Raw genomic sequence first — 13737 nt, 5'->3', positions numbered from 1 at the left:
CCCCAGAAAATGGGCATGGACTGGAATGGGGAGACGCCTAGGGAGAGAGGTTAGGAGAGGTTATATGGGGGAAGACACACCCCTCAGAATTAAACTCTGTTCTCTGAGTGATGAGAGTAAGGGGCAAGTTTTCTTTCCTTTCCTTTGTTTGTGTCTTTCTAAATCTAGTCAATTTGCAATAATACACAGTTACTATTTTTTAAATCATGAAGAGAGTCCCTGCGTGAGAGCAGAGGGGCCAGCAAGAGGAATCTCAAGACTCTACCAGAGTTAGGGAGTGAGGGACAACAGGCAGAGGTGCGTCATCGGTGACACCACAGGGGGATGGAAAGCAGGTGGGTGGTCCTTCGTCCTGAGTGGAAGGACAGAGCCAAGCGGAGGAGGAGGAGGGTGACGTGGGTGTGGAAGTGACGGTGATTTCAGTGAGGTCAGGGCAACCCCAAGGAGACCGAAGAGCCAAGTAATACAACCTGGCTGGGTAGGAAGTAGCGGCCTGAGGCCAGAAGAGCAGCGAGAGTTCAAGAGAGAGTTGTGTGTCATTTCAGACAGCAGGTAGGTCGAAGCCAGGGACTGACCGCTCTGGGTAGGAGAGAAAGTGCAAAAAGAAAGCTGAGCACACACATTTTGGGGCTGTTGATTTTAGCAGGCAAGAGGAGACAGAACCCACTAAGAGCCAGAAAAATTCCAAACTAAGAGTTAAAAGTTTCCAGAAAGAGGCAGATGGAAACAATATTGAGGCTCTGGAGCTGAGCTGTCCTATCAGGAGCCCCCAGTCACACGTGTGACTATTTAAATGTAAGTTAATTAAAATTAAATAAAAACTAGAAATTCAGTTCCTTGGTCACACTCGCTTAGCACATTTCAAATGCTCAGTGACCACATGTTGCTAGTGGGTTCTGTCTGAAGAGACACAGACAGAGCCCAGTTAGCATGCCCAAGGGAGTACTCTGATATTACCATTAAAAATAAGCAAATAAATACAGAAAAAAATTATCCACACTATAATTAACTGTGACAGAGACACATAAGGTGAACACATGCTATTAGGAAAATGGCCCATAGATTTGGTCAATGCAGGATTTTCAATCTGTAAAACACACATCATCTGCAAAGTGCAAAAAAAGGAAAATGCAATAAAATGAAAATAATAACAAATTTTAAAGCCCAATATCAAGTATGTATTAACATACTTTTTTTTTTTTTCCTGGAATGGTGTAGCTTGGTGTGAAGAAGCATAGGGAGAGGAGGCGGTAGATGCACTCTTCCAGAAAATAAATCTTATCTCATTCTTAGAACACAAATTCTCAGGCCCCTCACGGATGACCACCACAGAGCCTTGGTCTGGACCGCTCTGCTGCCCCAGGATCCGACGCTGCTCCTACTCTGAGGGCAGCGGCAAACTGGGACTTGTGCCTCCCTAGATCCAGCCCCCCTTCTTTTTTAGTAACAGATTCCTAAGGTGACTTGGGGTGGCAGTGAATCCAACGAAAAGCATACATTTCCTGACCTCTCTTGCTAGTAGGGGAAGCCAAAGATAGGTAAGCAGAAGTTAATGAGAGGGGCTGGCAGAAACCTTCCAAAAGAACTGAATCAACTGAGGAGATCTGGTTTCGCCTCATCTTTCTCCTGTCTAGCCTAGAATAGGACACAATTTCTGGAGCCCTATCTGCCGCCTTGTGATCTGGAGGACAACATGCACTAAGCTTGAAAGAGCAGGAAATAAATTGGGATTCTTCATGGCATTTTGGGACCACTGTCTCTGGGCCACCTCTGGTCTGCTTACAGGTGAAAGACTAACCCCCAGCAGTGATTTGTTTCAATCACTGAAGCTGGTGTCTTGGATGTTTGTATGCAGATCTAATTCCTAATCCGCCGAGGTCCTTAAAATATATTAGATTAAAACAGGTAACAGAATATGCAGCCCTAATGCTGTCAGCAAAACGAACCACAGGAAAATGTCGAAACTTAACTGAAGCACTATGCATCAGATTTAACATGAAAAAAAACACATAAGCACTACCCATAGGATTTAATAATTGTCAGAGTAAACTGAGAATAGTATAGTTACCACCTACTAAATACTCATGTTCCAAGTTATTTACTGTGTATCTCACATATATTCAATCAACCTGACACCAGACAGTAGATGCAGGTATTATTGATAGAACTAAGGCTTGCAAAGGAAGGCAGGGTTAAGTCAGTTTCCAAGAGCTAGCATGCGGAACATTCTCTCAGCAGACTGACATTATAGCCCAACCTGAGCCACTGTACTGCAAAAGGTTAATAAAAGGGGAACCTACGGGGGGGCCATCTAGGATACTCGTAGGTTTGTAAGAGCACACTGTATAACTCAATGCAATTAAACTTTCAAGAAGCAAAAACCTGACCTCACAGAAAAATGCCTTTAACAATTGTCCAAACATTTCTAGCAATAAGATATACCTATATATGTATACTCATAGACACGTATACATGTGTATGTGTATGTATATTTGTAGGCAGATATGCTTCTGACTTCTTATATACTGAGGACACACATCAATCTTCTAGTATTCTTACCAAAAGTATATAGACTCAGTATTTACATGTGAAAACACCAGATAAACCTAAAGTAATTCTACAAAATAACAGACCCATTCAAAGTGCCTCATTATGAAAGACAAGGAAAGACTGAAAGACAATCACAGATTGGGGGAGATTAAGCAGACACAATAGCTAAATGCAACATGGGATTGCGGATTGGGTGAGGGAACAGAAAGGAGCATTTGAAGAAAAGGTGGAAAATTCCAAATAAGGCCTAAAGCTTAGTTAGTAGTAGTATTCCAGTGTTAGTTTTCTTATGCTCATTGACTGGTTATTTAAATGGTTAACATTAAGGAATCTGGAGAAAAGGAAGGCAGGAACTCTACAATATTTCTGCAAGTTTACTGTAAATCTAAAATTATTGTAAAATAATTTTTTTACGTTTTCCAAAAATTACCGCTAAAAAGAAGTTAGGTCCAAATACAGAGTTTAATTGTTCCCATCATTCCAAGAATATTCTTACAGTATATAAGCTTTTCTAGAGCATAAAACAATGGAAATTGTCCCAATTAATTTTATAACACTAATGTACACCTGATATTAAAATCTAGCAATCCCATCTCAAGGCAAGAAAATGAGCGTCCAATCTTAACTCACAACTATATATTCAATAATTCTGAATAAAATACTAAAAACTTAAATTCAACACTATAGCTAAAGAAAAATCATCATAAGTACCTTAGCTCCATGTTTGCTAGGGTCTCGGTACTAGGAAGTCTATTAGAAGAATAGACCAAGTGTATTTGGTAACACTTATTACCTACTTTTTAAATCATACCTAATACACTAGTAATAGAAGGATACTTTAACATCTACTTAAGACAAAAAGTCAAAGTATCACGACTGTCCTCTAATATTCTGAAAGCTCTTCTCAAACAAAAAAAGTAAGTTGTCCATTTCTCAAAACGTGGGCAAAAACGCTGTTTGTTGAAAAGGATATAAAAATTAATATAACACAATAGTATTATTAAATGATTTATTTTTATATTACATTAAAATTAATATAATAATTTAATGTGCCACATCCTGGCAAGCTAAATAAACAAAAAGCTCAGAGCTTTTTATGTGATGATTATTTTTATGTGATAATTAATTTCAAAGTATGATGGGAAAAGATCACAAGCATAGTAACAATTTGAAACATAAACGGTGCAGAGTACTTTAAGTGAAGAAACAGCAAAAATTTGCTCATGAACATAAAAAGAAATTCAAATAAATAAAATAACTTAAAATTTAGATGATGCAGGATTGACAGGTTGTAAGAGACCAGACAAGCTCACACATTGTTGCAAAAAAAAACATATTTTTAGAAGACAACTTGAGCATATCTATCAAAATATAGATGCGCATAATCTTTGCCTCAGAAATTCTACTTTCAGAAAATGATCTTATAAGTAATCTATATCCCTATATACATGTATGTGTCCTTTATCTGGGGATGAAAGGAATTTGGGCTCGTAACATGTCATTGCTCATTCATTCTATGTTCACAGTTGCCAGCTTGCATGACTCAGAACAGAACAAATGCTTTTCATTTTTACCAGTTCCTACTACTCTCATGAATGCAATACTGCTCATAATGTGAGTGCACGCGGCTCGTGGTGAGCGGAAAGCACAAGTCTGCTCTTGTAATTAGAGGGGAAGTCACGGGAGGAAGGTAGTAAGACCTGGGTGTTTATCATGCAAGCCTCACCTCTCCAATTTTATCAGCCACGGGAAACACGGGCTACTTTTGTTTCATTAACTTCTGTTTACCACCATGAGAAGTGTGTTTTTATTATCTACGTGGGCCGATCTATTGCTTGAGCAAACCCAGGCTACCAGAGCGCCAAACAGAGGTGTATGCTTGGAGGGTTAGAATCTCTGTCTCCAAGCAAGAGCTCAGGCAAAGAGCTCAGCATGTGCGTGCCCTGTGTGGGAGCATGCCTGCAGCTCCCCTTTAAGAGTTCAATTTGGGGCCACCCTGGTAGCACAACAGGTTAGGACGCAGCACTGCAAGCTAGCGGCAGCGTCTTCAGTGTGAGTTGGATCCCCGACCCCAGAGGTGACCCACATGGTGCGGCAGATCTGCCTGTTCTGCTCCCCACTCTGACTCTGGTGAATCCTCTCACCGCCCCTGCACCTCTGGCCTGTATCCCAGTTCTGTAGGCATAAGTAAATCTTAAGAAAAAAAAATGGGTTCAATTTTGAGTGACAAAGTTACCATATTGGGAAAAAGTGTTCTGTAAGCTACAGGTCTACTTCAGAGAGGCCCTTGGCCAGCCTCGGGAGGTGTGCTCTTGACAGCCTCCTCCGTCATCCTCCTCACAGAAGCCTGGCAGCATCCCCAGCTCCGCTTTAAGAGATCCCAAGGTTTCATTGATGCTGTCAAGATTTAGTCTCAGCGCTATGTAAGAGGCAGTGAACAGGAGGGAAAGGGGCTGTCCCAGTGGTTTAAAAGCTTTTACTCAATTGACAGTAATGGTTCGTTTATTGATTACAATGCAGCCTGTTACAAACATACATGTAATATGCATAAACATGTACACATACAACTCTCATGCTGAAAGAATAGTTTCATGAATCAAGACTACATGTATTCCATTATGGTGACATGTTTTACTCTGTTCCACACTATTAAAAATGCTGCCCAAATCTCACTAACATTATCCCAATATTCCATCATGGTGGGGTCCCACTACTGAAAGGCAGCAGGGAGGGGTCTTTGGGGCCTGGGTGTGTGACCACTTGGAGAGCTGAGGCAGCCTAGGCACAACTCCTCGCCTGGGAACTTACCAGAAGTCGTGGAAATGTTCAGAACCTCAAACTGCTAAAATCCGACTTAACAGAAATCAGATCTACTGACGTTATCTCAAAGTGCTGGTCTTTCTCGCACCCCCGTTTGACACCCAGCAGCAGGAGGAGAAACTGGAAGCAGTTACCATAGGACGAGCTGTTGAAGAGCTCGATGTTGAAGAAGGCGTAGTCTCCGCTGGTCATCCCGTGCCTGTGCGCCGCCAGCATGATGCCCCGGACTGTGTCGCTGCTTGCACACATGATCACCACTGGGGAGGGAGGAACAAACGACAAGCGTGAGTCACCCCTCACCGGGGACAGTGAGGCCCTGAGAGCCGGGGAAGCATCCAACAAGACAGAGGGCCCAACCAAGGACACCAACGACTTAGTGATCACCAGGGGGCGAGTCGACAGTTCCCTAGCACAACCAACCAACAGCACCCCCACAAGGTGCGCACCCCCAGATTCCGGGGCAGCCAGAATCCAATCCAGGAAGTAAGGGCCTACCCGGTGTGGCCAGTCTAGAGAATCATCACTGGGGTTCTTTCCCATGGTGGATTCCATGAAAAACAAGAGGAAGCGCTCTAGACTAAAGGACACTTAGTAGAACAGAGAACTAAATGCAATGTGGGACCTGGGTGGATTATGAACCTCAAAAAGAATGAAAGAAAGAAAATCAAGTTCTGTATAAAGGGCATTATTGAGAACATTGAAGAGGCCAATCATTGGATAATTGTGTTGTATTTGATTCAGTGTTCTGGGTTTTCATTAGACCGTGGGGTAGGGTTAGGGCCCAGGAGGAGATTCCAAATGACAAGGCACATGTGACAGAATGTAAACAACTGATAAAATCTGAGTGAAGACTCCATGTAAGTTTGTTATATGTTCTTAAATCTTTTCCAAAATATATAAAATCATTTCAAAATAAAGTTGTTTTTTTTTAATATTTGAAAGAAATCATCAGATTTGCCCAGTAGAAGAAAGTGAAGAATGCCACCTGTTTTACACTGAAGCATGGTAAAAACACTTCCTGAAAAAAGCAAACCCAATGGTTTTGAGGACAAGATGCATTTGACAGATCAAAAGAGGCAGCAAGACAGACTTTCTGCTGTCAAACTTTGAAATATATGTCTCAAGCTGTCCCAACATATATAAGAGAACGTTAACAAGATTCTAGGTCCCACCTGTGTTCTCTCAGCTTATCCAGAACATTCTCCCCTGCCACAGAATTGCTGCAACTGATGCCAGTGAAAGAAGCCTGGCCATGATCCAGTTCATCTGCTCAATACCACCGGGTCCTGGGCCCCAGGATGGTGAACACGGTGTGTGGCTGCCCACATCAAGCAAAGGGGAGATCCCAAGAGCCCAGAGTGCCAAAACTGCATTACCAGCACACATGCCAGCCCTCAGAAATGTGTATGCTCTTTGTAAAAACAAAGGCTCTGAAAGATGTAAAACAAAATCAAAGCTGTGCCAAAGCTGCCTGAGCACCCTGCGGGGTTAGGTGCCTGTAGGTATTTCTCTCAGTGTTAGAGCATGATTCAACATTCACTACCAGAGGGCTGGGCCCAGAGCACCAAGCTTCACAGAATGTTTTATTTTTCAAAACAACCTAAAACTCCTATAGATTGACAGCTGTGGGAACAGGTGTTCTTTGTGCCTGAAAATATATATAAGGGATAAAAAGTCCAATTTCAAGATACCTCAGTGAGGAAGCTTTTGAAGACTCTTTTCATTCATTCTGCCCTAAACTCTGGTTTTAGATCTAATGTGCTGCTAGGCCCTTCTGTGATAAGAGAGCCAATAAAGGGCTCAGGCTGAACAGGTTTAAAGAGTGCAGATTCTCAGGGTGGGCATTTATCTCCAGGAGGCCCTAAGAAGCTCCAGCTGATGGGCTAAGGGCACCCTTCAACAGTGTCTGATCAACTGATGGTCCAAAATCTGACTCCAAACCTCCAGGCCCAGAACCCAATTCTGTCAGCAGAGAAGCTCTGCCAGTGCTCACTGGCAAACGCCCAGGCACCCACTTCATATAGTTTTAGATCATCGGGAATGCAAATTACTTAAGTGCAGTGACAACCAGGATTGTCACAAACATGTTGGTGGCAACATGACTGGGCCAACTGGGGAGCCAAACTATAAGCATGGGTGTTAGCAAAGATGAAAACAGTATCAGAAGTCAGCTGCAACCAGGCTTCCAAAACAGCAGGCCTCAGGAGCCCTAAGCATCCAACTAAGAGACACACATACCTGGCCCAGGGCTGAACAGGTGGTGCCGTCTGGGCTGAAGCACAGGCTTCCCGAAGCCCTGGAAGGGCTCTGACCAGCACTGGCCTCTGTTCCACTTCTTCCTCTATTTTTACATTCCTGGCCCATCTTCTCTCTCTCCCTAGCACCCCCAAGGTCAACGTCTTCTGAGGGACACATTCTTTTATAAAATTCTACCTGCTGGGACTGAGCAGAGTGAGCCAGAGTGAGCAGATAAGACACTGGTGCCTGAGCAGACTGGTGGTTTTAGACACATTTATTTTGTGTCGACCACATAGACAACCTCAAGAGGAAATCCAAACCTCTAGGTCCATAGTTGGGGTGTGTGTGTATCCTTTTTTTTTTTTTTTTTTTTTGAAAAAAACAAACCTATGATGCATGTTATTGTCTAATTCAGGCTGCAGCAAGATACTGGCAAAGCAGACTCCTTCTAGATTTATAGGATATTCCTTAATCTCTTATGCGTGTCTCACTCAACAGCAAGTACTGTCAGAAGCTTGCCTTCATGCAATCTATCAGAAGGTTTAAAATAAGAGTTTTCACTAAAAATCTAAATTTACCAATATAGACAACAAGATTGGTGGCTACCAAGGGCCAGGGAAGGAAGGATGTAAAATGTGTAATGGGGTCAAAAAGTACAAACTTCCAATGCCCAAAACTCAGTAGTAACTTTGGGGTAGTCAAAGAAATAGTTAAAAGAAACTTTTTTTTTTCTTTTAAAGATAGGTGATCAGTAAAAGGAGAGGGATTAGAAGAGTAGAGTATCCATGCAGGAAGCCTAACATCCAAATTTAAAATATATATATATATATATTCTAGAAAAAACAGATAAAATGAAGGAAATAAAAGATATAGCGTAAGACATTTTTCCAAAACTAAAAGCCTTGAGTCCCTGAATGGAAAGGCTTATTAGTCAGTATCCTACATGCGCAAGGCAAAATACTGGCAGGAAAGTGCCAAAATGAAATGCTAAAACATTAAGAACATTAAGAGATTGCAAAAAATTCCAGGAAAAAAAATCAATTGGTCAAGAATCCGAATCAATTTAAGCTTCCTAAGAAAGATTGGAATTTAGAAGACAATCCTTCAAATGTTGAAGGAAAATTGTTTCTAATCCAGAATTCTGTAACTATGTATAAGGATAAGATAAAGAAACTTTTGGTCAGGAAAGGTCTCAAATTTTGTTTTCATCCGTCCTTTCTCAAAAAGCTCCTGAAGGATGTGCCTCACCAAAATAAAAGCGTAAACCAAAGAAGAGGAATATGTGGGAACCTAGCCCGGTAAAGGTGATGGAAGTTCCCCGAACATACTGAAGAAAGAACCCAGAGTGATAACTTGCTTCATGCTTAGAAAACAACTAAACTGGATCAGATACAGAAGCTTAAAATGGGGAAATGATAGATGACTTAGTTGTAAGTCCACAGGAAATCAAACAACCTACACCAGACATTTTTAAGTCCCAAAGAAAACAGCAGGACAAGAAAGGACATGTCTTCACGGAGGTCTGTATGGCTGAGCTGCATAGCACTGTGTGTCTACATCAGAGCATTTAAAAGGAAATAATACTACAGACACTAAACATGAGCGAACCAAAATGTCTTCCATATTGGAAAGATGACTGGAAGGGAAGCTTGAGTGTGTGGTTGACATGTAGTAGAAGAGAACTAAGTGGCCACTGAGATGGCAAAGACCTGCATGTGAACGAGTGGGAATTAACGTGTTGTTTACAGATCTACATTCAAAAACCTGCACTTATAAGGTTTGAAAATAGTTCCCTTTGGGAAATAAAACATGGGAAATAGGAGACATGAAACTTTTGGTCCTAATATGATGTGTGTAATTTTCTGATTTCTTAAACTTTGTAACTGTATAGCCATCTTTTCTAAAAATAAAATCTAATATAAAAAATTTTTTCTCTCTCTGGTTCTTTCTACACTGCATAGATATTATGTACAAAATAGAGATTTTTTTGTTGTTCACAAAGTTCCATCTACTCCAAAGGCTTTCAGAATTCCTACACTGCAGCCTATAATGCTTTCCCCCGGCTGTGTATTAGTTATTTTACACTTATCATAGGTTCTTGGCTTAAAAATCCTGCTGACCAGCAACGCGGTCCTTTACCTCAGTCTAGTTCTAAAAATAAATGACTCATACTGATTAAGCACTTTTATCTCCCCAGTTGTTATGCAGGCCCAGATTAATGACATATTAATAACCATAGGGATAAAATGACAGTTCTTCATACAAAAATATTTCTAGCCTTGCATCTTATAAAGTGTAGACAACTACTGGCTTTAATGCCCAAAATACTGATTTTCAAGCTTGCTTTTTAAAAAATAAATTTACTGTTGACTGTAGAATATTAAGGGCAGTAGTTGATTATAAATTGAATCAGTTTTAAATACAGATCACTGCTCTAAGATAATTTGTCCTCCATTAAGACATATGTATTTTAGTGAATTATGTTAGCTAAAGACATGAGACAAAAAATTAAATGGACGTCATGAGTAATGTCTATAATGAAGCCAAATGAAATTTTAGTCATCATTGGAGCTAGTGGCACTATCAGTTTTTATCTTTTAAGAGATTCAAACATTTGTGGTCTGCTTTTTTTTTTTTAAGATTTATTTATTTATGCATAGAGAGTTGGGATACAGGCCAGAGGGGCAGGGGCGGTGAGAGGATTCATCAGAGACAGAGCGGGGAGCAGAACAGGCCGGCTGATGAAGTACCCTGCTGAGGGGAGCAGCAGGCAGGTCAGGAGAGGTCTGCTGTGCCATGTGGGTCACCTCGGGGTGGGGATCGAACCATACTGAAGTGGCTTTAGCTTCTCAGTGCTGTGTTTTAACCCACTGTGCCACCAGGGAGGGCCCTATGTTCTGCTTTTAAAGATGAACTTTGCCCCCCCCCCACCGCAAAAAAAGTACTAAAATTGTCATCTTCAAAAGAGGGGGGAACCTCTCTAGTTCTATAGTGTTTAACAGAGAATTTTCAAATACTAAAAATGGTGTGTTACATTTTAACACTTGAATACAAATCAGAACTACCCAAGATCAGTTTGAACAAGCCTGATTCCTACTGACCTCTAGGTGTCACAGAGGAGGGGACTGAGCCTCAGAGAGGCTAAGTGATTTCTGCTGAGCACACAGCTGCTAAGTATGGCCCCCAGTCCAGAGGCTTCTCTGAGCTCTTTCCCCACAGTGTGACCTCACCTTCTAAGCAAAAGTGATTCTCATATAATAATAAGCAAAGAATATATGAAAATCTCACATTTATACTATATTATGTAATATTAAGTATATATGAAATATTAAAACCGCACTTTGGCAGTGGCCCTCCATGTTTCTGCCTGTTCCCCATATTAGCTCAGTGAACACTTCCAGCATCCCCACATGGGAAGGCCGGGCATCCTCCTATCAACACATCCCTCCTCCTCCTCTGAGGAGGGCATTCACTCTGGACCCAGAAGCCAAGATGGAAGGGGGGTGGCCACTTCACCTGAGGAACCTGAGGAAGTTTAGAACCTGGGCCCTCCCTAGTGGTGCAGCAGATTAAAGCACAGCACTAAGCAGTTAAAGCCACTTCAGCATGAGTTCAATCCCCACCTGGTGTTGACCACATGGCTCAGCAGACCTCTCCTGACCCGCCCGCTGCTCCCCTCAGCAGTGTGCTTCCTCAGTCTGCCTGCTCTGCTCCCCGCTCTGTCTCTGATGAATCCTCTCACTGTCCCTGCACCTCTGGCCTGTACCTCAGTTCTGTATACATAAATAAATCTTTTTTTTTTTTAAAGAAGTTTAGAACCATCTTGATAGCCCACAACCTGCCACCTGCCACTGAATCGCTGAGCCAGGACAGGCATTCTCTACACAGAACCCCTGTGCTAAACCCCCTTTGAATTCCTTAACTGTGACAGGTGATTTGTAAGAGATCCCCTAGAAAGCCTTGTCACCCAGCAACTTTCTCTTCTGAGAATAAGAAGGGGGAGAGGGGGCGGAGCAGGAGAGAAAATTTTTTCTTTCACGTTTCTGAACTTCTGCCAAGGCACTGCTGAAAACATTTTTGAGTTAGAATAGTCGCTGTAAAAAATGGTAACTACATCCCGGGTAAAATAGACAGGTCAGTCAAACTTTCTGAACTAAATTCAAAACTGGATGGCAGTTGGGGGACAAAGAGACTTGGGTTTGAGGTTTTGGGAATTAATCAGCAGCAGCAGACTGTAGCCCAGACCTTCCAAAGGTTCCAGGCCCACAGGGCACTGATGCCCTCCCTGAGCCATTACGGAGCCTAGGGGCCGCGGCGGCGTGATCCAACCCATCTGAGGGGCAGATGCCCGTCGCCACAGGCCACGAACCCCAGGCACGGGCAGCGTGCTCGCAGCGGGCACTAGGACCTTCAGGACAGTGGCCCAGAGACTGTAAGCCGCGGGTTTAGCCGGTAGGTGGACACACCCCCACCCAGTTCGACCCCACCCCCACCCCCCAAATCTGCGACTTGTATCTCTGGGCTCCACAAAGTCACCCAGGTTCCCGGGCCCCGGGCAGCCGAAGGGTTGCAAAGGTCTGCAGGAGACTGGGGACTGGAGCGCAGAGAAGTCTCTGTGTATTTCTCCTCCGGGCGTGGCAAGCCTGTAGGGTTGAATACAAGTGCCCTTTTTCATAATGTGCAAAGCCCGCGCCCCGCCTGCTTGGCTGGCAGGGGTTCGGCGCAGACTGCCTGGAGTTCGAGGCTCAAAACTTGGCCGTGCACCCCCCTGTCAACACGTCCCTCCTCTTCGCTCTAAGGAGGGCGTTCACCCTGCGTCCCCGGAGGCCAAGATGGGAGGGGGTGGCCACAGGTCCATCCTCCACGGCGTATCTGCCCACTCACCTGTTCCCGAGTCCCCTCGCCCCCGCCTCCGGTTGCGCTGCCCCCCTCGGGACTAGGGCCGGGTGCCCAACCCTGCCAAGTCCGGACTGGCCAGGGCATGACTCAGTCCCGCTCCCCTTCGGTCTCGGCGCGTGAGGTCGCCGGAGCTTTTCCGGGATTGCACGTTGACAATCCAACCGCGCGCGCTGAGGGGGGACCGAGATGGGTTTCCCGAAGAGTTGTGCACCCCAACTCCCACGACGGGAAAAAAGGGGGCTGCGCTATAGTAGGACCTCAGCCGCCTGGCCGCAACGTGCTCGGCAGTAAAATGTGCCGCCCCGGGGCGCTTCCGCGGTGGGGTGTGCGCGACCGCCCGCCTCTCCTCGCGCCCCCAGCAGCCACCATCCTCAGTCTTTAAGCTGTTTGTCCACTCGGGTTACTACTTCAAATACCTGCAGGCCCGGGGGCGGAGGGGCGGAGTGGGGGACACGCGGGGAGAAGCGCTCCAGCGCCCGCTGGTCCCGCAAGCGCTCCAGCAAAGCCTCGCTCCGGGCGCTGGGGAGACCGCGGAGCCACACGCGCGGGGGGGAGGGAGTTGCGCCCGAGTCGACCGTGTGGCATTTTTGGTGGAAACCACAGAAGCTCGGTCATAAGGGACTGGAGGCCCATGGAAGGGGACTGAGGGGCGATACAACAAGCCTTTAAAAGAAAGCTGAGATCTGTGGAAGGAACCCGGGGCCGGGGCTAGCCGGGTGGAGGCGCGCGTGCCCTAGCGCGTCCGAGTGCGCTGCCGCACGGGGAAGGGGCGCATGTCGCGAAAAGCCCTGGGAAACAGGTCTTTTGTCGTCCACACGCCCCCGGAGCCTGGCCGGAGCCAGCGGCGGGCTCAGAGTGAGCCCCTGAACGCCGAGCCCGCGCTCGCGACAGCGAAACAAGGAAGAAACGCGGCGCAGAACGTTTGACAGCACCTGTCAGACCTGGCACCCGGGAGCGGCTGGCTCGGACGCCCCTCCCCCCTGGCTCCTCCACCTCCCCGGGACCCTCCGCTCCCACCCCGCGACCACGAGGACGACCGTCAAGAGTCCGCACGACAGGGCTGTGCAGAGCCGGACTAGTCCTCGCCCGCGCCCGTCCCCCCGCCCAGCAGGGGGAATGGGGTCCGCCGGGGAGCGCCGGGTGTGCGAGGAGAGCCTCGGAGCACCGCTGGATAGGGCAGGGGGCCGGGGACGCGCTCCGCTCACCTCGCTCGCTGGCCTGGATGTAGCG

At 45.3% G+C, this 13737-nt stretch overlaps 1 protein-coding gene across 2 annotated transcripts in view; it reads right to left on the bottom strand.

Annotated features, from left to right (window-relative positions):
* Positions 1-13737, bottom strand: part of NPR3 (natriuretic peptide receptor 3) — a 49504-nt gene that overhangs the window by 34404 nt on the left and 1363 nt on the right. For both annotated transcript variants that reach the window (XM_004678076.2, XM_004678077.2), the window contains exons 2-3: positions 13713-13737; positions 5505-5627 (exon numbers count right to left, since the gene is read on the bottom strand). The exon at positions 13713-13737 is cut by the window's right edge and continues 1 nt beyond it. In XM_004678076.2, coding sequence (XP_004678133.1) covers positions 5505-5627; positions 13713-13737 — 148 coding nt within the window. The remainder of the gene's footprint in view (positions 1-5504; positions 5628-13712) is intronic.

Source organism: Condylura cristata, unplaced genomic scaffold (genome assembly GCF_000260355.1).
Source record: "Condylura cristata isolate star-nosed mole 26May11 unplaced genomic scaffold, ConCri1.0 scaffold00007, whole genome shotgun sequence".
Taxonomy (NCBI): Eukaryota; Metazoa; Chordata; class Mammalia; order Eulipotyphla; family Talpidae; genus Condylura; species Condylura cristata.
This window is presented reverse-complemented; position numbering and strand designations above follow the sequence as displayed.